The 23,233-nt window shown below is 42.5% G+C and overlaps 1 protein-coding gene across 3 annotated transcripts in view; it reads left to right on the top strand.

Moving 5' to 3' along the window:
* cabin1 (calcineurin binding protein 1) overlaps positions 1–23,233 on the top strand; it is a 404,357-nt gene that overhangs the window by 126,206 nt on the left and 254,918 nt on the right. For all 3 annotated transcript variants that reach the window (XM_048611391.1, XM_048611392.1, XM_048611390.1), the window contains exon 27: positions 14,276–15,039. In XM_048611391.1, coding sequence (XP_048467348.1) covers positions 14,276–15,039 — 764 coding nt within the window. The remainder of the gene's footprint in view (positions 1–14,275; positions 15,040–23,233) is intronic.

Raw genomic sequence — 23,233 nt, 5'->3', positions numbered from 1 at the left:
GCTGTGTTCATCCAGCTCTACACCTTGTTATCTTGGATTATCTGTGTGTTATTTTAGAATTTCTCTATACTCGTGATTTCTCTCATATTCAGCGTTTTTTTTCTGTTAACTTCAGTGATCCAAACCACTGATTCCGTAACATTTCTTTTTCTCTTGCAAAATCTACAAATTTTGGATTAGGTTCAGTTTTGAATAGTCCTGCATTTTAATTGATTGGCTTCAGGGGCATGCTCATAAGTATAGAGTATTGCTCTTTTAACAGTTTCATAGTCTGCAGATTATTCTTCAGATAAACTAGCTTCAAAATTCACAGCTGTTCCTGTCAAAACTCTCTAGAGTATTAAGGTCCATCAGTATTAAGTATTTGACCACTTCATGTTTGCATCTATCTTTCAAATGAAGTTAAATGTCTTTCTATTCCATCCTCTGTATGTTTAGATACTACACATAGATTTTTTGTTTAATTAAATTCCTCATTGGAATTAAAATCATCCTTTTAACTGGTACCTCTTTCTTCCTTTACTCTGAGCATTTTTTTTCCCGTGTCATATTGCTGAGTGTTCTCTCTTTGATCATTCTTTTTTTAATTCTATTACTCTTTCCTTATCTTTCTACTCACTTTGGAATTCAAGGTTTTGGTATTTCCAGCTCTGTTTTTATTCTCTTCTCCTTCACATTTTGCTCTATTTTCTTTTTCTCCCACTTCAAGATTTTTTTTCACTTCTTGTTGAATTTTAGCTAGTTCTAATGGTGATGTATCAATTTCAGGTTTCCCTCCTTTTCATCTTAAGTTTTGGGTAATTACTTAAACAATCCTATCCTTTTGAGACCTTGCTTTTATTCCTACCTTCAATTTATCTGCTAACTCTCTCAGTTCAGCCTCCATTACTTCCACTCCTAGAAAAGGAGTGGCACTTTGGCTCATTGGTCAGCACTGCTGCCTCACCGTGCCAGGGACCCGTGTTCAATACATGTCTTGGGTGATTGTATGTGTGGAATTTGCGTGTTCTCTGTGTGTCTGTACGCATCAGGTGCTCGGGTTTCCTCCTACATTCCGAAGATGTGCAGTTTAGGTGGGTTGCTCATGCTAAATTGCCCATAGTAGCCACGGGATAAGAATGGAGAGCTGGGTCTGAGTAGGATGCTCTTTAGAGGATCAGTGCAGACTCGATGGGCCAAATGGCCTCTTTCTGCACTTTAGGGATACTATGATTCTTTGAAAAGTCTGAGCAACACTTAAAGCCATTTTGAAAGTCCAAAATATGTAATATACTTCACAACTACAATTGTGTTTTATCTTTAGTACCTCTATGTACTTCTTTCTTTAAAGATTCACCAATCCCTTTGAAATTCCTATTCCACCAAGAGCCTCCACTTTGTTGTGATCTCAGTTGATAGTAATAGTGGACCAGCTGGATTCCAAAGCGAAACCTGACGTGATGGATCATAAGTTTTTTATTTTTGCAATTTGGTTACCATGGTGATCAGTCACTGAACATGTTAACAAGAAGTTGACAGTGTTCTTTTAACGATAGACTGCAAGTTTATTGTACAAAAGGAAAGAAAATCAAAGCTGTATGTTAGACTTAATTTAGAAGTATCATAACATAAACAGCAAATAGTAAGATTCTGCGATAGCCTTTCCAGTGAATCACACCACTGCTGACGATGTACTAAACAAACCTAAGATGCTGTTAAATCTTTAATCACTTAGGTTTTAATTGAGTAATACGTATATGTAAATCCCCGAATTCCTTTTGAAGTCAGTGCTGTGACCCTTCTATCTTTTATTTATAAATTCTGTCAGATACTACCTCTCTCACTAACACCTGAAGAAGGAGTAAGAGCCTGAAAGCTTGTGTTTTCAAATAAACCTGTTGGACTATAACCTGGTATCATGTGATTTCTGACCTATGTTTAGAAATGTATTATTAAAATGTGATCTGATACTGTCTTGCAATTCAGTACACCCTGGCATTGTATACTCTGATTCTAGTGTTCACGAAACCTAACAACACTTGCTAAATTCAATCAAAAATCCTGAATATTGCTTTCCCTAATGGTATAAACCCTCTCAAGAAAATAACAGGCGATCGCCATGTAAATGAAACTGAGCTGTTTGGATACTGCTGTAATTAGAGATGACCCAGTAATGCTCATTCCATTTCCAGAGTAGAATTCTTCAAATCTGTCAAATCTCATTATCTATCTTGCAGTTGTCTAGCAGACCATCTTTTCTTTAATCTTGTTTTGCTCCTTGCTGTTAATGAGATCAACACCAATAGAATGAAAAAAATTATAGTTAAAGCTTTATTAGGTCAATGTGCCTGTCTAAACAGATTAACTTCCCTTGCAGCAGTTTAATGTCCACTTCTAGAGTGGATGAACTGATCATACTGGTTTTGTAAAATATTCTGCCCCTGTGAATTGGTGTTGACTGACTGATGTTTCCATTGTTTTAAAATGTATTCCAAACTCAACAGCAGGATTGTAATTCCATTTCATTCACTGGAAAGGAATCAGTCCCCTCAGCCATATGAGGCCTGCCTTCACAAGTGGCAGAATTTGCACAGACCCCAACTGCTGATGAGTCGTTTGGTTTTTGTCAATACCAATGATGGTATGCTATTGTCTTCAATAGTTGAGCATCTCATTATGTAGAAATTGCTTTTAAGGATAGGAAGGCATTTGATAGTGTATCCTTGAGTAAGACACACAGTGATGGAAATGGGCGGCACGGTGGCACAGTGGTTAGCACTGCTGCCTCACAGTGCCAGGGACCCGGGTTCAATTCCAGCCTCGGGCAACTGTCTGTGTGGAGTTTGCACATTCTCCCTGTGTCTGCGTGGGTTTCCTCCAGGTGCTCCAGTTTCCTCCCGCAGTCCAAAGATGTGCAGGTTAGGTGGATTGGCCATGCTAAATTGCCTGTAGTGTTCAGGGATGTGTAGATTAGGTGGGTTATAGAGGGATGGGTTTGGGTGGGTGTTCTGAGGGTCAGTGTGGACTTGTTGGGCCGAAGGGCCTGTTTCCACACACTGGAGATTTTATGATTCTATGAAAAGGCCGGCATATCTAAGACCTACCCCCCTCATTTGATGAAAGAGACACTGAATAGCAAGACATCTGGATATAAGTTGTCCCATTGGGAATACCCAGCATGGGTTCATGAAGGGTAGGTCATGTTTAACTAATTTGGTGGAATTCTTCGAGGACATTACTTGCATGGTGGACAATGGGGAACCTGTGGAGGTGGTGTATCTGGATTTCCAGAAGGTATTTGACAAGGTGCCACACCAAAGGCTGCTACATAAGATAAAGTTGCACAGTATTACAGGTAATGTATTGGCATGGATAGAGGATTGGTTGACCAGTGGAAAGCAAAGAGTAGGGGTAAATGGGTGTTTTTCTGGTTGGCGGTCAGTGGCTACTGGTGTGCCTCAGGGATCAGTGTTGGGACCGCAGTTGTTTACATTTTACATAGATGATTTGGAGTTGGGGACTAAGTGTGGTATGTCAAAATTTGCAGATGACACTAAGGTGAGTGGTAGAGCAAAGTGTGCAGAAGACACAAAGTCTGGGATATAGATAGTCTAAGTGAGTGGGCAAAGGTCTGGCAGATGGAGTACAATGTTGGTAAGTGTGAGGTCATCCATTTTGGTAGGAATAACAGCAAAATGGACTATGTTTGTTTTAAATGGTGAAAAATTGCAGCACGCTGCTGTGCAGAGGGACTTGGGTGTCCTTGTGCATGAATCGCTAAAAGTAGGATTGCAGGTGCAGCAGGTAATTAAAAAGGCAAATGGAATTTTGACTACCATTGCTAGAGGGATGGAGTTTAAAAACAGGGAGGCTATGCTGCAGCTGTATAGGGTCCTGGTGAGGCCACACCTGGAGTACTGTGTGCAGTTTTGGTCTCCTTACTTGAGAAGGGATATACTAGCACTGGAGTGGGTGCAGAGGAGATTCACTCGGTTGATTCCAGAGTTGAGAGGGTTGGATTGTGAGGAGAGACTGAGTAGACTGGGATTATACTCATTGGAGTTCAGAAGAATGAGGGGAGATCTTATAGAAACATATAAGATTATGAAGGGAATAGATAAAGTGAAGGCAGGGAGGTTGTTTCCGCTAGCAGGTGAAACTAGGACTAGAGGGCATTGCCTCAAAATAAAGGGAAGCAGATGTAGGACTGAGGTCAGGAGGAACTTCTTCACCCAAAGGATTGTGAATCTGTGGAATTCCCTGCTCAGTGAAGCGGTTGAAGCTACCTTGCTGAATGTGTTTAAGGCAAGGCTAGATAAATTTTTGAACAGTAAAGGAATTAAGGGTTATGGTGAATGGGCGGGTAAGTGGAGCTGCGTCTCAAAGATCAGCCATGATCTTATTAAATGGCGGGGCAGGCTCGAGGGGCCAGATGGCCTACTCCTGCTCCTAGTTCTTATGTTCTTCTATGCACTTGCAGTCTTGCATTCATACCTTCTATCTGTAATATTGGACCTTTCCTCCATCATAAGGTCAGAATCAGGAATGTTCACCAATGATTGCACAATGTTGAGCACCGTTTGCGACTCCGCAATACTCTTCATTTGTACTGTCTCTCAAATATCTTTCCTAAGCCCTCTTAATTGTTACTAAACTACTTCACAGAACAGTGCACTTCACACAATCATAACCACTTGGCATTGTTGGATCAAAGTTCTGTGTACTTTCTTCCTCAAGACCAGAAGAAGTAGGTCATTCAGCCTATCCAGTCTGCTTTGCTGTTCGGTGAGATCATGGCTGATCTAATAATCCTCAATTCCGCTTTCCTGCCTTTTCCCCTTTAACCCTTAATTGCCTTACTAATTAAAAATCCACATAAACCTTGAATATTCTCAACAACCCAGTCTCGACAGCCATCTGTGATAAAGAAGTCCACAGATTCACAGCCTTTTGAGAGTAGCAATTCCTCCTCATCCAGGTCTTAAATGTGCAATCCCAAATTCTGAGATTTGCCATCTGGTCCTGCTCTCTCCCACAAGAGGAAACATCTCCCCAAAGAATCTTCTATGTTTCAATCAGGTCGACTCTCATTCTTTTAATCTCCAATGAGTGCAAGTCCAACCTACTCAACCCCTCCTCATAAGACAGTTGCTCCATAGCCAGGATCAGCTGAGTGAACCCTCTTCGTACTGCCTCCAACGTCAGTATTTTCTTCCTTAGATAAGGATATAAGGATGAATAAACCCCTGTTTTAATGTTTGTGAGCAGATTTTCAGAGATTACTTATCTAGTACTTTAAGAATATTGAATGATGTCTTCCCTGCAATTTCTCTCTTCCCAAGTAAATGACCCATCTGAATTGGTCAAATGTATTATGCTCTGTATTAGTTTAGCTGCATTTTTCATTCTTGTCTCCAATACATTTTTTCTATGGCAAACCAAACAATTGTATGTAGTCTCCAGCTTTAGCTGTATCAGTGACTTCTGCAGACTCATTACCACATCTTTTTTACTTGCAGGCTTTTGTTTTGGTTGGTCAGTGCAAGATCAAATTCCATTTCCTTCCAGCTTAATGATTTAGTTCTTACGTTGGCTCTAAATTGTCTGTATCCATCATAGATAACACATCATTAGCTGCTGTCTATGTAAAATAAAGCAATCCTTTACCTTTTGAATTGGCATTCTGCTAATAAAAATCTGCATAATAGTGTTGTCCCATAAAAACTGCTTCTTAAGAGGGGGAGGTGGATGGAAGATGGATAAAGGAGCAGATAGGTGGAGAGGAGACGGACAGGTCAAAGAGGTGGGGATGGAGCCAGTAAAGGTGAGTGTAGGTGAGGAGTTAGGGTGGGGGTAGGTCAGTCCAAGGAGGACGGACAGGTCCAGGAGGTGGGATGAGGCTGGTAGATAGGAGGTGGAGGTGGGGGTGGGGCTTGAGGTGGGAGGAGTGGATAGGTGGGAGGAAGGATGGCCAGGTTAGGGAGGCGGGGACGAGCTGGGCTGGTTTTGGGATGCAGTCAGGGGAGGGGAGATTTTGAAGCTTGTGAAGTCCACATTGATACCATTGGGCTGCAGGGTTCCCAAGCGAAATATGAAGTGCTGTTCCTGCAACCTTCGGGTGGCATCGTTGTGGCACTGGAGGAGGCCCAGGATGGACATGTCGTCCAAGGAGTGGGAGGGGGAGTTGAAATGGTTCGCGACTGGGAGGTGCAGTTGTTTATTGCGAACCGAGCATAGGTGTTCCACAAAGCGGTCCCCAAACCTCCGCTTGGTTTCCCCGATGTAGAGGAGGCCACATCGGGAATAGTGGCTACAGTATAGCACATCTGCTGGATGTGGAAAGTCTTCTTGGGCCCTGGGATGGGGGTGAGGGGGGAGGTGTAGGGGCAGGTGTAGCACTTCCTGCGGTTGCAGGGAAAAGTGCCGAGTGAGGTGGTGCTGGAGGGGAGTGTGGAGCGGACAAGGGAGTCACGGACAGAGTGGTCCCTCCAGAAAGCAGATGAAGGTGGGGAGGGAAAAATGTCTTTGGTAGTGGGGTCAAATTGCAGGTGGCAGAAGTACCGGAGGATGATGAGTTGGATCCGGAGGTTGGTGGAGTGGGATGTCCGGGATGCCATCCCCATTCCCAATTCCTTCGCCTCTGCCGCATCTGCTCCCGAGATGAGGCATTCCTCTCCCGGACATCCCAGATGTCTTTGTTTTTCAAGGACCGCAACTTCCCCTCCTCAGTGGTCGAGAACGCCCTCGACCGTGTCTCTTGCATTTCCCGCAACTCATCCCTCACACCCCCTCCCCGCAACAACAACCAAACCAGAATCCCCCTCGTCCTCACATACCACCCCACCAACCTCCGGATCCAACTCATCATCCTCTGACCCTACCGCATCCCAACACCAGCCCAGCTCGTCCCCGCCTCCCTAACCTGTCCTCCCACCTATCCACTCCCACCTCAAGCCCCACCCCACCTCCGCCTCCCCCCCTCTCTCTCTTTATTTCAGAATCCCCTTTCCCTCCCCCATTTCTGAAGAAGGGTCCAGACCCGAAATGTCAGCTTTCCTGCTCCTCTGATGCTGCTTGGCCTGCTGTGTTCATCCACCTCTACACCTTGTTATCTCCACCTACATCTGGTTTGAACAGCTAAATTGCTTAGCAACATCCAAATCAAAGCAATCAAAGTAAACATCTGGTGAAATGGTCACCCGATTTTAATGGCGGTCGATACCGGTGCGGCCGTTTCAGTGATCGCAGAACCAGTCTTTGACAGAATTTATTCTGGACTCCAACCCTTAAGTTTGTGCAAGACCTCGGCCAGACTTGGACCCCATACCGGGCAACCTTTACAGGCTAAGGGTACAACTTCAGTTCAGGTCTCCCTTGAGAAGCAGCTGGTTCAGTTAAGTGATTGTTGTGAAAGTCTCGGGCCCAAGCCTGATGGGGTGAATTTGGTTGAGAAAGATTCGCCAAGATCAGCTTAACATTTTTTGAGTAGGAAATGGCTGCCTGAGTGAAGTCCTAATGCAATATTCAGAAGTTTTTCAGGAAGGTCTAGGGACTATCAAAGGAGCCAAGGCCACATTGCATGTTGACCAGGAAGCAATTCCGTGATTCTGCAAGGCCCACCCAGTGCCATTTGCGTTACGGGTAAAGGTAGAGGCAGAAATCAGGAGGCTGGCAAGCGATGGAATCATTAAACCAGAACAGTTTGTGGGATGGGAAAACAAATGGTCAACTGGTTCTCACAGCTGGATAAACACCTAGTCCCTCACATAGTGGATTTATACACAAAGCTGGCAGGGGTCTGTCCTTAATGAAACTGCAATTGAATTAGATGGGGATTCCCAGATGTATGCTACAGTTAATACCCACAAAGGTTTGTACCAATATGTGAGACTGGCGTTCGAGGTGTCGTCAGCTTGTGCGATTTTTCAGTTGACGTTGAAGAACACTTTACAGCGTCTACCCTAGGTTGCCGTTCATCTAAATGACGAGCTAATAGCAGGGAAGACTAATAAGGAACACTTAAAGAACTTGGACATCGTCCTTAGATGGTTCTCCCAGGCAGGCGTATGCCTTAGAAGGGAAAAATGTATGTTCCAGGCCCCCCAAGTGACCTACTTGGGCTACAGAGTTGACAAGACCTGGTTACACCTGTTGGAAGGTAAAGTGAGGGTGATCAAAGGTGCCCTTGCTCCCACGTCTGTACCGGAGCTAGTTCTTTCATTGGGCTGTTGAATTATTCGGGTTAAGTTCATGCATAACCTGACCTCCATCCTGGCATCTTTTGCATCAACTCTTGAAAAAGGGTCAGCCTTGCAAATGGTCGCGTTGCCAAGCTATAGCTTTCAGGGAAGTGAGTAAACAGTTATCATCCTGTAATGTGTTGGCACACTGTGATCCCAAGCGAGATCTAGTATTGATATGCAATGCCTCCCCGTACGGCATCAGGGTAGTATTAGCTCATAGGTGGCCCAATGGAGAGGAACGCCCAACACCGTATGCATCCAGGCCTTTGGCTAATGCAGAGCATAAATACACCCAGATAGAGAAGGAAGGTTTGGTGTTCATGTTTGGAGTCAGGAAGTTCCACCAGTTCCTTTATGGATGTAAATTGTAGTAACAATGAACCACAAAACTCTGCTAAGTCTACTTAAAGAGGAAAAGGTAGTGCCACTCATAGTTTCAGGCCGAATTCAGCAGTGGGGTGTGATACTAACTGTGGATAATTACAAGTTGGAACACCATCCAGGAGGCCAAGTAGCAGATGGAGATGCATTGAGCCGCCTCCTGCTCTCAGGTACACCACCGGTGGGGCCACCACTGGAAGAGTCTGTAATGGTTTTAACTTTTCTGGGCACACTTCCAGCTGACAATATCAGACTTTGGATGCAGAAAGATTCAGTCCTGGCCAGCCTGAAACAGCTGGTGGTGATGGGGGAAACCAAAGGCCATCACAACCAGAATTGAAACCTTTTTGAACCCGGAGAGACCAAATCACAGTAGAGGAAGGTATATTATTATGGGGAGCAGGAGTGAGTGTCCCGAGCAATGGTTGCTGCCATTTACTAGCTGAGCTCAACCAGGGTCATCCAGGGGTTTCCAACATGAAGATGTTGGTGAGAAGTTATGTCTGGTGGCCAGGATTGGATGCAGACATAGCTGCGTTGGTGGGGCAGTGCCCAGAGTGCCATCAGGGACAAAAATTACTGTCAGCAGCTCCCCCACATTCATGGGAATGGCTGGATCAACCCTGAAGTCGGTTATACATTGAATGTGCAGGTCCTTTCGTAGGCTCCATGTTCTTCGTCATTGTGGGCACCCACTCAAAATAGCTGGAGATACATAGAGTTTAATCTGTGGTGACAATGATAAAATAAACTGTGCACATCTCTTGCAATATATGGACTTCTGGAAGTGTTGGTCACAGATAATGGGCTATCGTTTAGCAGCAGGTAATTTGAGTATTTCCTAAAGTCGAATGGTATTCAACAGGTAAGAACAACTCCATACCATCCATCATCCAATGGACTGGCAGAAACAGCAGTCCAAATTTGAAGGCAGGCTTGAAGAAACAGCCTACAACTTCACTAGATACCAAACTGTCCCGGTTCCTATTTGATTATAGGACCAATTCTCATGAAACTACAGGGATGGCTCCAGCAGAGTTGTTAATGGGGAGAAGACTCCGCACCAGGTTAAATCTGATCTTCCTGGACCTGGGGGAAATGATGAAATGGCATCAGGAACACCAATGCCAGACACAAAAGTCCACTAAGCAAGACAGACAGTTTATTTCAGGGGACAAAGTTTAGTGTAGGAACCACAGGAATGGCCCTGCATGGGTAAGAGGCATGGTCGATGCGAAGTCAACTCCAGTGACATACAAAGCTCAGGTAGGTGCGACGGTCCTGAACAAGCACGTGGATCATATGAAACTCGCAAACAGTACGAAAGCAAAATGTGACCGCTTCTGACTGTTCCAGAACCAGTAGGTTCTCGCTCTCTGTCAAGCTTTGAAGATACCTCTGAATCTGAGCTCTGAGATGGTGGATGTTGCCACCTCAAAGTCTTTGCCGCCTGAAGAAGAGAATAAATTTCTTCCGAGATGCTCTGGGCACAAGAGGTGAGCTACTGTGCATTACACGCTGCCTGTATCAGAAACCTGACTGGGTGCTCCAGGAGGAGTTACAAAAAAACGAATCAGCCTATGTCCTCAGACTTGGAGATGGAGGAATGTAGTGATTCTAACAAGGCCAGTGCGGTAGACTCATAGAATGTGTGTTCCCTGATTGAGGCTGTTAATCTGGTCCAGTCAGGGAGCCCTGGCTGACAGGTGAGAACAGGAGTGTCAGACATCCTGTTGACTCTGAGAGCTGGCTCTGAGGGAGCTGGATCAGTGTCAAGGACTCTCCATGGGTAAATAAAGTGTGACTTGGTGATGGGATAGTGGCCTGTATGGAGTTACTTCAAGGTGCATAATCTTTTCAGCCATTTTGTGCAATATTGAATGAGTGCTGCATTGTCTAATGCCATCTGTCAGATGAGTTGACTCATTGAGACTGTATTCTTATGGTTCAGGTAAATGAGAAAGATTCAATGGTAGCAAGGCCACAAGACAAGTACTCGGTTTTATTTCTAGTGGGGTAGAATTGAAAAGATGGGAAGCTATGCCCAACCTGCGTCTAATGGCCATCTATATGATTCTGTTCTCTTCCCATCATGTTGTATCCTGAAGGCTTATTGTCTGCTGATCTTTCATCCTGAGCTTTTTCCTTTTGTTAAACATGGTTTGCCATTGTGTTTCACTCTCGGACAGAGTGAGGAGGCAGGTCCCAAGTCTGCCTCTATAATAAAACTAAGAACTGTGGATGCTGGAAATCTGAAACTCGGCCGGTCGGACAGCATCTGTGGGAAGAAGGCAGAGTTAACATTTTGAGTCCAGTGACTCTCCTGGAGTCTTTGACTCTGCTTTCTCTCCTCAGATGCTGCCAGACCTGCTGTGTTTCTTTTAGCAATTTCTCTTTGCTCCTAGCTTACGTCTGCTTGTTCAGACCGACTCTCTAGGTATTATTCTGACCCATAGGGTAGCTGTGTAGCCAATTGAGCTAACCTGCTCCCAAGATGGTCATCAAGAAATCTAAGTGGGAATTTGAGTATTTTGCTCTTTCTGTTTGGGTGAGACATTTTGTCAACAGACTTTGAATTCCATATGGAAGCATTTCATAAGAGTTTTGTGCACAGCTTTTCATTAGGATTATATAAAATAAGCTGATTAACTGGATTGTCATGGGCTTAATTGATTATAGCTGATTATTCTTGATGCAGTTGATGCATGTGTATAATTAGCATGATTCTGTGGTTATACTAAAATTTGTGTATTTCCTCACTGGTTGGGTAATGGAAGATGCAATTATAACACCAAGTTTGGAAACTATCTGGCTCAATCTTAGATTGCTAGGGGATGGAAGGAAATGGAGTTTGTGGGGGTCACCAAAGATAATGGTGTATTTTAAAGGACAGGAGGGGAGCTCTCCCAATATTTTGGCTGGCATTTATCCCTTAACTATCATCATTGATAATCAGGTTATGCATTAATTTTTTTTTTAATTTGTGGAATCTTACTGCATATGAATCAGCTGCTCTATTAGTTTGTGTAGCAAGGGCAGCTGTCCTTAAAAATAATTGTGAAGCATAATCAGGTAATGGGGATTTGGTGAAGTCCTGTATTAATGTAAACTCTTTCTTCCTTACTTTCCTTTCTGGAATACTCTGCTATTGGAGAATGTTCCAACTTCCTACACGGCCTCAAACCCAAATGTCACCTCAAGTTGAGGCTGGGTTTCAGTATCCATCTCTGAGGTGAAGTGTGATAGGCAAGCATGGCTGCTCTAAAGATGTTGACCGGTTTCATTTGAAGTTGAGAGCTCTGATCTTCCCATTGTTTAATTGGAGGACCTATACTGAATGTTGGGCAAACAATCTAACAATTTTGGAGACAGTGGGGGCGTAGGCAAAGATGTCACTGATTATGCATGTGGAGACTGACGCTGGATTATATCACTGAAGGCTGTGTGTTGATGTGAAGTAAGGGGTGGTCAATGCTTTCATTGCTCAGACTTTTGAATATAGCAGTTGGGAAGTCATTGAGGTTGTACAGGACATTGGTGAGGCCTCATCTGGAGTACTGTGTGCAGTTCCGGTTGCCTTGTTATGGGAAGGGTATTATTAAACTGGAGCGGGTTTAGAAGAGATACACTAGGATGTTGCTGGGAATGGAGAGTTTGAAATATAAAAATAGACTGAATAGGTTGAGACATTTTTCACTGGAGTGTAAGAGGTTGAGAGGTGACTTTTTATTGGTGTTTATAAAATTGTGAGGGGCATAGATAAGGTGAATGACAAAGGTCTTTTCCCTAGGGTGTGGGAGTTCAAAATAGGGGGCAAATTTTTAAGGTGAGAGGAAAAAGATTTAAAAAGGACATGCGGAGCAACCATTTTACACACTGAGTGCGTCATGTGTGGAATGGACTGCCCGAGAAAGTGGTGGCAGGTTTGGAGGGATATGGACCAAGGACAGGCGCAGTGGGACTGGTTTAGTTTGAGAACATGATCGGTGTGGTTGGATTGAAGCATCTGTTTCCATGGTGTAAGACTCTATTACTCTATGATAGACCTGTAATGGTGAGACCACAGTTAGTAATGCAGGAGTGGAAAGTGGAGTAATTGCGCGTGTCCTTTTGGTTATGATTGTATAATAAATGGAACCAAGAATGGACAATTCTACTCAGCTGGATGATGGAAGAGGATGTTGTGGTTAGCTATAATGAAAGCTGCCAATAAGCCAGGAAGTGTGAGATGAGGCAGGATAGTTTACTATGAACATAGTCACAAAAAATGTCACTTGTGTCTTTGATAGCAGCAGTTACAGAATAGTGGTGGGGGCGGATACCTGGTTGAAGGGATTTAAACATGGAATTGTGGGCAAGATGAGCATGGATTTGGGAGATGATGTCATGATCAAGAATTTGTTACGATGAGAGGGAGATTGGAGATGCGATGGTAGTTAGAAAGAGCAGAGGGCTGTTATAAAAGTGTGCTTATATCAAATATTGAACCTAACCCATCACCTGGAAACAGGAATTAGACTTTTAAAAAGACAGAGATTTTTGTTTCTTTGAAACAGACTAAAATGGTCCCAACTTTCATCAAGATGGGTGACATTAATTTGCATTACACATATATTCCACATTGAACTCTGTGGAGATGACATGACAAGTTTGCAAAACTGATCGTAGATAAGTTAGCTTGATGAACCCAATGGTATTTGTTCTCACCGTCTCAGTAAATGAGCAGTGGGATATTCTATTCTATTTTATTGTACCTCAGTGCTGAGAGTAGCCAATTCCTGTCAAACCGAAACAAATATGCTGATTTTTGCTGTTAATCCCTTAACCCTGCCACTGCAGGGAGGGCTGTTAAAATGAAGGTGTCAGTTTCCTCCTCCACCACCACCACACACATCTCCACCCACCACCCCCCACACCCCCCAACTGTGATATTGCAGCTTCCTGCTAAATCATGCTCTTTGGAGCATGTGAACAGGACTCTTCAGGAAGGGAACCTAATTTTACTCCCAAACCTAAACTGGGGAGCAGTGACAGCTCCTTCCCGAGACTTGGCCTGCTGCAAGTTGGAGCATGAGCGGGAACGTCTGGGCAAATATGTTTTTAAAAATGAAATGAGTGCTTCCTTATTGTCCCATGGCGTGCAGTGATCAGGTTCTTGTCTTGAGATAAATGTTGAAGTCCTGTTCCAGATACTTGAGCATGTCTAGACTGACACTGTAGTGAAATACTGACAGTGCTGCACTGTTGGATGTGCTGTCTTTCTGATCAGACACTAAACCAAAGTCCTGTCTGTCCTCTTAGATGGACAGAAAAGACCCCATGACACTTTGTGAAAGAAGAACCAGAGTGTTCTCCTGGCCAATATTTATCATGTTTAGGAATACAGCAGGTTTTCAGCACATTGGGTACCAGTGAATCGAACTTTGCCTCCCCTTATTTGGGACCACTGTAGCAATGAGAACAGGAGACCTGGCCCTGAAGAAACAAAGGCTATGTAATAAGCAGCTGTTTACAGTCTACTGAATAACTTAGCAAAAATTAGATTTAACTGTTTGGCTATATTGAGAAGTCATTGAATGTCTTCTGTTCTTGTATCGCTAAGTGTGCTATAATTAATATGTCAGAAATCATTCTGCAGACACTAATGGCATTGATTCCATTTTATTTTTCAGAGAGAAGTCAAGACAGCGTGATTTTGGTACTCTCTGATTCTAACTCAACCCAGGACATCTTCACTGATGCAGCCAGTTCGCAGGACAGCAGCAGGAAGATTCAGTCTGGGAAAGGAAGCCCCTCATCGTCTTCGACTGTGGAAGCTACTGTGTTGTCCATGGAGAGCCATGGAAAACTAGATGAAGAGGATTTAGTAGCTCGAGCTTCATCTGAGAGTTGTAAAGGAGGCAGTGTAGAGATCACAGAAGCCATAGATGCTTTGGCTTTGAGATTGGCAGAGCGCACAGCTCACAGAGTGCCCACAGAAGCAGCTGCACTGTCCAGGGAGAACTATCGGAAGTTGGAGGAAGAGGACTCGGTGGGGCGCATCTGTTCTGAACTTTGCAGAGGAGGCAATGTGGAGATCACCGAAGGGATAGACGCTTTGGCTCTGAGATTGGCAGAACAAGCAGGAGCAAAATTGCACACAGAGTTGCAGTGTCAAACTGCCACCATTAGCACTACTAATGTCACTGCCACCAGGGCCACCACCTCGTCTCTGTGTGACTCAAAAAAGAAAACGGCTGAGCCTTCAGGAGAGATGAAAGACACCTACAGATTGGAGGATCTCCCTCAGAGCTTGCCAGGAGATGAGAGGGAGCAGCGGCGAGTGCTGACTGAGCAATGTATTAGAGCATTGCATCTGTGTCTCAGTCGATTTCCTCAGCACTACAAGAGTCTCTATAGACTGGCATATCTGTACACATACAGTAAAACACACAAGGTATGTAGTTGTCATTCTCCTTCCTTTTAGGAAACCATACTCAGTTTTTTTTATAAATAGCAGTTTATATAACTATAAAGTTAAGGTGATCAGCTTTGACGGAAACATTGTAGATGATGGAAAGATTGTGTAGATAATATGAAAAAGAATAAGATTGTAAACCATTGATTTTGGTGGTGGATCGGGAGAGGAATTTCACCTTTGGAATTGTTAGTGAATAATTTGAGATATTTATTTTTAATGGTGTGCAAATTCTATCCGTGTCTTAGCAATGCCAATTCCAAAAGTCAGCATTTTGAAAAGAACAAACATTTTTGCTTTTGAATTATTTTATCAGGAGAAATTGCTGTCATCCTTTTCAAAGCATCAAAGTTGTGACAGAGATAAGGGGTTAAATTCAGGTATCAATCCTTTTGAGATGATTTGAATAAATAGAGCATGTTTCTGGGGGGGAGTGGAACACAGTCTTGTCAGTGATTCGGCGAGCAAAACTGAGCAATGTAATATTTCAATAGTGATGCTCTCGCCCCTAACCCAGATTTGTGGTGTTGATTTTAAAATTGAAACAGCCCAGCAGAGGGAGCAGTGACTACTGATCAGTGTTGCGAGCAAAGGAGTGCACATAGTAAAGCCAGAAAAAAAAAATGCGGCCACACTAGGAAAAGACCATTTAGCCTGTTGGTTTTCAACTGGAGTGATCCACACTTACTAGATTCTCCTGTTTTTTTTTTTCCCTCTTTGTCGCTGCTTGTTATAAAACATTCTGGGTTTATTTTGATGAAAGCATGAAATCAGCTGCTGAACTGATGCTGTTTGCCAGACAGGCCTGATTGAAAGTTTGGTTTTAGCACATAGTTTTGATTTTGATACCCAGTGCTTGGAGGTGTGACACCAAAATGTTGTTCAGACTTCCATGAGATGCAGTGGGCCACTAGCACCATGAAAATTGTATTTAACTACAATCTGTAACGTCATACTCTGGTAAACCCCAAAGAGACCAACCCTGATTAAGTGAGGAATGTAAGAGAGCATCATCAGGTACTCGTACAAATATAGTGAAGTTATGACACAAGACCACACACCTGTTAAACAGTGCAAGCAGCATACCATAGACGGCTGAGTGACTCCACAATTAATGGAGAAGATTAAAATTCTGTCAGTTTGGGGTATAGAGGTGGGAATTGGAATTCTAATGGGAGGAGGTGGTTCAAAAATATACCCATCCTTAGTGGGGGAAGGCCAGTGGGTCATTGTGAAAGGTCAAGGCTGAAGCATTTGCAATCTCCTTAAGTCAGAAATGCTGAGTGGATGACCCACCTTGGGTCTCACTGTCACGGGTGTCGATCTTGAGGCAATTCAGTTCTCTCCAAGTTTTATCAAAAGATGGTTAATGTAGCAAAGGCAGTGGGCCCCAACAAGAATCTAGCTATTGTACTGAAAACTTGTGCTGCATAATTAGTCACGCCTTTAGCCAAGTGTTCCACTACAGCTACAATTCTGGCACGTAGCTGCTAATGTCGAAAATTGCCCTTGTGTGGCATGTCCATAAAATGCAGGATAAATCTAATTCAGTCAAATGCTATTCCATCAGTCATCTCTCAAGTATACGAAAGTGATGGAAGGTGTCATTGTTAGTGCTGTCTAGCAGCACTTATTCAGCACTTGGCTGCTTATTGATGCTCAGTTTGGATTTTCCCCTGAATCACTCCATGCCAGACCCTGCTGCAGAAACAGTGATAATGTCACCACTGTCATGGTGACTCTCTTCCAGTTTCCATTGTAGCACTTGTTTTTCAGAAATTGTAAATGAAGCTTAAGTGAAGGAGCTGCTTAGTTTTTACAGATTTTTGTGTATTTGAGCTAGTTCTAAATTAGTTTCTGCTGATTTCAGAGGGAGATCCCCTGACGATGAGCGATTTGTCATATTGTTGAGTTGATAACTTATCATTCAGTTACTTTCCTGTTCAGTAGCTGAGGAGCATTTGGATACCGCCACAAAGGTTTTCCTCACTTACACAGCAACTCAATAGAATAGTCTAGGTGGTGTTTTGTCAGAATTGTACTGTGATTCCTGCGTCATAACAGTATTTACTGTGCCTACATAAAGTTAAATTCTACCCTGTAATCCATTTATATCCTTTAACCCATGCCAATTCTTATCCACCCTTTGACCTTTTGTGCTAACTCTGTTGCTTTTCCTTCAGGCCTATGCTTGTATGTTGCACCTTTTTCTTTAACTGTGCCAGTTTATGCTTGGCTCAGTTGGCATTGATGTCAACTTGGCTCAGTTGGTAGTATTCTCACCTCCTGAGTTAACAGGCTGTATGTTCTAGCCCCATGCCAGGACTTGAGCATGTAATCTATGCTAACACTTAGTTGCAGTTCTGAAAGAGTCCCATTACATTGTCGGGGATCTCACAAGTGACACTACCAAAACAGCACACTCATCATTCAGCTCATTTGCTGTTTCTGCAATCTGGTGCACAAATTGTTTGCCTACAGAACAGTTACCAGAATTCAAAAATAATTCATTGGTTGAAACATGCTTCAGGATATTTCAGATACAGAGGTGGTTGATGCCATCTTAACAAAAGGTTATCTGAAGATTTTAAAAAGTTAAAGACCTTGTTTTTGTCACAATCACATGACAAATATTGGAAAACAAAAATTCAGCTGAATTCTGCCTTTTATTGGTACCCTTCGTATTTCTCCCCATCTTTCCACCCATCCATTTTTTTTCTGTTTCAGCAAAGGATCCTTGAGATCGGTGTTCCTTTCTGTGAATGTCACAGTTTGTATTTACAGATTAGAGATATCGCCTTGAAATGCTTCTGCATTCAGTAGAATATCATTTGAAGATTGTTGTTACCTCTTCACAGTATTTTCCTTCACTTTTGCAATTTTTCTGCACTATATCATTGCATAAACTCCCTTTAATGTTTTGCTTGTTATATTTCTTCTTATACAGAGGATTCCTCCAATTTACTGTCCTGCGTAAATCCTCTTCCAATCCCAATAGTCACTTTTCCACTTGATCTGCACTGGTGTAAATTCCTGTTCCTTATCAAAATCATTTCTGGTTGAATTGCCTTGCAGTCCCTATCTAATCCTGTTTCTACAGCAGTTAAAAAACTCTCCTTGTTTTTGAACAGAAGCTTCCAGTAGATCAGAATCAGCTCTTTTCTATAAAAGATCTAATTGTTCTGAATTCTTCGTATATCTCTAAATTTGTAGGACTGCAGGAAATAGGAGTAGGATTGAGCCTTTTGTCCTCTTGAGCTTGCTCTGCCATTCAACTAGATCGTGGCTGAATTTCTACTTTAACATTATTTTCCTGCAATATCCCCATATTCCTTGATATAGCTAATATTGAGAAGTTGGTTGATCTTTGACTTGTAATATACTCCATGGACTGAGCCTCTGCACCCTCCTGAGATAGAGACTTCCAAAGATTCACCAGCTTCTGAGTAAAGAAATAGCTCCCCATCTCAGTCCTAATTGGCCTGCCTCTTATTTTAATAATGCATCCCTTAGTTCTAGCTTCACCAACCAAAGGAAATGCCCCCCCTTCACCTACCCTGCTGAATCCTGTAAGTATTCAATATGCTTAATCAGATTGTGTGTGTGTGTGTGTGTGTGTGTGTGTGTGTGTGTGTGTGTCCCTCTCTCTCTCTCCTTCTAAACTTGTAAGAGAACACAGTGTCCTTGATTTCTCCTCGGAGGACAGTCCCACCATCCCAACACCTTTATTACATTCCATCTGTGGCAAATATATCCTTTCTTGGGTAAGGAGACGGAATCTTTACACAACTCACCAGGCGTGGCATTACCAGAGCTCTATACGACTGCAAAATGACTTCATTCTTGTACACAAATCTTCTTGTATGGACAGCTATTTGCTTTCCTAATTCCTTTCTACCCCCAACATGATAGTTTTCAGTGACATGTAATGGAAACAAGTTATTTTAGACATCAACGCTTCTCAATATCTCACCATTTAAAAAATATTTACCATTTATATTTTTCTTTCTTAAGTGGATTATACCCACTTGTCCTTCCCTGCTCAATTAACCTGTGTAAAACCCAAAAAAAGTCCGCTAATTTCTTGATTTACGACATGCCCTACATTACTCCAATGTTTGGCAGCCTAAAGATAGCGAGTACCAATGTTTGCACCTCGTCCTAATTTTTAAGCTGCACCCAAACTGATACTGCATCTTGATCTGTTAAATCTAAGGTTGTCTTCCACTAATGTTTTGATCTCATGCTGTGTGCGTTTTGATATACTGCCTTTCATTCAGTCTTTTTATTATTTTTCAGCCTCTAACCCTATCTGCTTGGTACCTTCCTATCACACTCTGATTATTATTTTCTTATTACTGTCTTACCATTTTTCTCTTGTATCATGTCTTCCCTCACTTGATCCTACACATCCTTCAGTGTGCAAGCAGGCTATTTGGCCCATCGAGTCCACATTGACCCTCCGAAGAGCATCCCACCCAGAGCTACCTCCCCCACCCTAAATCTGTAACCCTGCATTGTCCAAGGCGAATCCATCTAACCTGCACATCCCTGAACACTACAGGCAATTTAGCATGGCCAATCCACCTAACCTGCTCATCTTTGGACTGTGGTAGGAAACCAGAGCACCCAGAGGAAACCCACGCAGGCACAAGGAGAATGTGCAAACTCCATAAAGGCAGTTGCCTGAGGATGATATCGAACCTGGGTCCCTGGTGCTGTGAGGCCACTATGCACACCTTCACTATGTAGATAGAAGCCCCCTCTATTGCCATAGTTGTAAGACTTGTGAAAATACTAGACTTGGCACAGTTCAGTGACGACAATCCTAAAACTCTACACTTCCCAGATTCCTCTATACTGGTGCCCTTCCCAGATTCCTCCATACTGGTGCCAGGATTCCTTGAATCCAGGTGTCATCTGTCGCTGAGTCCTCCTGTATCTCACTCATTTCATTTTCTCCCATTCATCTCATTCATAGCCTCTGCTTAAAATTCCTAATCTGCTTTGCTTCTCAATTTTTGATGATACATTTGATGATACAGAACAGAAAGAGGCCATTTGTGGCAAGATTTCTGTGCTGACCAATTATATTTGATTAGTCCTATTCCCTGGACACCTCTCTGTACATCACTTTCTTTAATGTGATGACTCATTTCCTTTCAAATTTTAAAGCTACCATTTGATAGACCTCTACCAGACTTGTATATAGAGTCATTATAGCTCTCTGTAGAACAATCTGTCTCTGCTTTTACAAACTTTGTAGGCATTAAGTTCCAGGTCATTTATCACTTACTGCTTAAAAACCTTCTTCCTTACACCCCCAGTACCTGTACCATCAGCTAATAAACACATCTTTTCTTTGTCTATCTTAACTACACTTGCCATAATCTTTACCGAGCTCCCTCAAACCCCCCCGCAATCTTCTTTGCTCTAAGGAGACAACCTCAGCTTCTGTATCCTAATCTTTGTATCTAAAATCTGTAATCCCTGGAACCATTCTGGTAAATCTTCCCTATGCTCTCTCAAAGATGAACTTTCTCAAATATGGTGACCTGAACTGGCCATAATACTTTACTATGGCCTAATCAGAACTTTATAAGGATTCAGTCTAACTTCCTTAACCTTGTACTATAAACCTTAATTTTTGAAGTCAAAGATCCCTGAACATCTCAAAATGCTGTACAGTGTTACAAACGTGTCATTTTAATGTTGCTTGGATTACATATGTTTTGATGCATTGTGGGAAATTTTCAAGTTTTGTGGAAGTGGACTGGTTAGAGAGGTTGAAAGGTTGTTGTGGACATTGGATTTTTTTCAAACAAGCTTTCTTGTAAATCATTTTGACTGGTGACAACTGCTTACTTTTGCTGTAGGTCTGGATGGGGCTGTTTCTGGCTTGGAGAGATTTTTATTTTATCTAGTTCAGTTCAAGGAAGGCCTGTTAAGAACAAGCTGCCCAGCTGATCTCGTCCATTTTGAAAAGAAAAATCTCTTGTTGAGTTCATGATAAATATCTTTGTTCTTTTTGAAAGAGAGATTGAAGGAACATCTAAAGAGAGTATGTTTGCATGTGTTTTAAGGATATTTAAAGGTATGAGGATTGATACTTATTTATATTATTGACTACATATGTTAGCCAAATATTCTTAATTGAATAAATTTTGTTTTGATTGTAAACTAATAATAATATTTATTCAGAAAACTGTTTGATAGAACTTATTTAGAATTTGATGTGGATAAGGTATTTAATTGGTCATCTTGTTAAAGTATTTTTATTTGATGTGACCTGTGGAGTAGTGGGTCTATGGTGACAGTAAATTCCTTCAGATTCAGACGTAGCAATGGCCAAACAAGTATTGTTTGCAGCGTGTAGCCACTGTTTTGTTTGAGAAATGTGTATAGTAAGCTTCCACAAACAATGTGTTAATGACCAGATCATCAGCGTTAATGATGTTGGTTGAATTACTAATGATTGACCAGGACATTGGGAATAATACCACCCCCCCCCCACCCCACCCCACTTTGATATAGTGACAGGGCATATTTTCTGTCCAGTTTAGGAGATAAGATGTTGCTCATTTGAAAGATGGTATTCCCTTGATAGTGTGTTAGAGTAACAACCTAAATTTCAGGTGCTTGAGTCTCTGGAGTAAATATAACCCAAAACTTCCTAATTTGGACACAGAACTCCTACTGAACCTTCTCACGTATATCACAATAACTGGCCCTGTTTTAAGAAAAAAAAGTCTCCTGTACATTTTTTGCAAGTCTCTTCAAATCTGTTTAAACAGAGACATGGCTGCAGGGTGACCTGGGGTGGAAACTGAATGTCCCAGGGTATTCAGTATTTTAGAACGGCAGGCATAATGGAAAAGGTGGCGGTGCGGCATTGCTGGTTAAAGAGAAAATTAATACAATAGTAAGAAAGGACATTGTGTGAGCTAATGTGGAGTCTGTATGGGTAGAGTTGAGAAAAAGCAAGGGGCAAAAAACATTAGTAGATGTCGCATATAGACTCCCAAACTGCAGTGGTGACGTCGAGAATGGCATTAGACAGGAAGTTAGAGATGCATGTGATATGGGAATATCGGTGATCATGGGTGATTTTAATCTGTACATAGATTGGGCAAATCGGATTACTCACAATGCCGTAGAGGAGGAATTCCTGGAGTGTATATGAGATGGCTTTCTTGACCAATATGTGGAGGAACCGACGAGAGAGCAGTCCATCTTAGATGAGAAGAGAATTGTTGCCAGTCGAGCTGTGCGAGATCCCTTGGGGATGAGCGAATATAACGTATTCTAATCTTTTTATCAAGACGGAGAGTGAGATCGTTGACTTGGAGACAAGGGTGCTTAATAAAGGAAACTATGAAGATATGAGGTGTGAGTTGGCCTTAAAAGATAGGGGACAGTTACTTAAAGGGATGACTGTGGATAGGCAATGGCAAACATTCAAGGAACACATGGGGGAACTGCAACAACTGTTTATTCCTGTCTGTCAGAAAAGCAAAATGGCTAAGAGGACCAATCCATGGCTTACACAGGAAATAAGAGATAATATCCAATCCAAGGAAGAAGCATACAGATTGGCCAAGAGAAGAAATATGTCTGAAGATTGGGAGTAGTTTAGAATTCAGCAAAGAAGGACCAAAGGATTGATTAAGAAGGGGAAAATAGAGTATGAAAGTAAGCTTGCAGGGAACATATAGACTCATGCTAAGAGTTTCTATAGATACATGACGAGAAAGAGATTGGTGAAGATGAATGTAGGTCCCCTGCAGACAGGAATGGGGGAATGCATAATCGGGGACAAAGAGATGGTTGAGCAACTGAATACATACTTAGGTACTGTCTTCACAAAAGCGGACACACAGAATCGTTGGAGGATGCAAGATTTAGTGGGAGGGAAGAATTGAGGGAGATCATTGTTAGTAAAGAAATTGTGCTGGGAAAATTGATGGGATTGAAGGTGGATAAATCCCCACGGCCTGATAATCTACAACCCAGAGAACTTAAGGAAGTGGATGTAGAAATAGTGGATGCATTGGTGGTCATCTTCCAGGATTCTTTAGACTCTGGAACAGTCCCTGCAGATTGGAGAGTGGCTAATGTCAATCCAATATTCAAAAAGGGAGGTAGAGAGAAAATAGGGAATCATAGACCAATA

This window comes from Rhincodon typus, chromosome 24, assembly GCF_021869965.1.
Source record: "Rhincodon typus isolate 14 chromosome 24, sRhiTyp1.1, whole genome shotgun sequence".
NCBI lineage: Eukaryota > Metazoa > Chordata > Chondrichthyes > Orectolobiformes > Rhincodontidae > Rhincodon > Rhincodon typus.
This window is presented reverse-complemented; position numbering and strand designations above follow the sequence as displayed.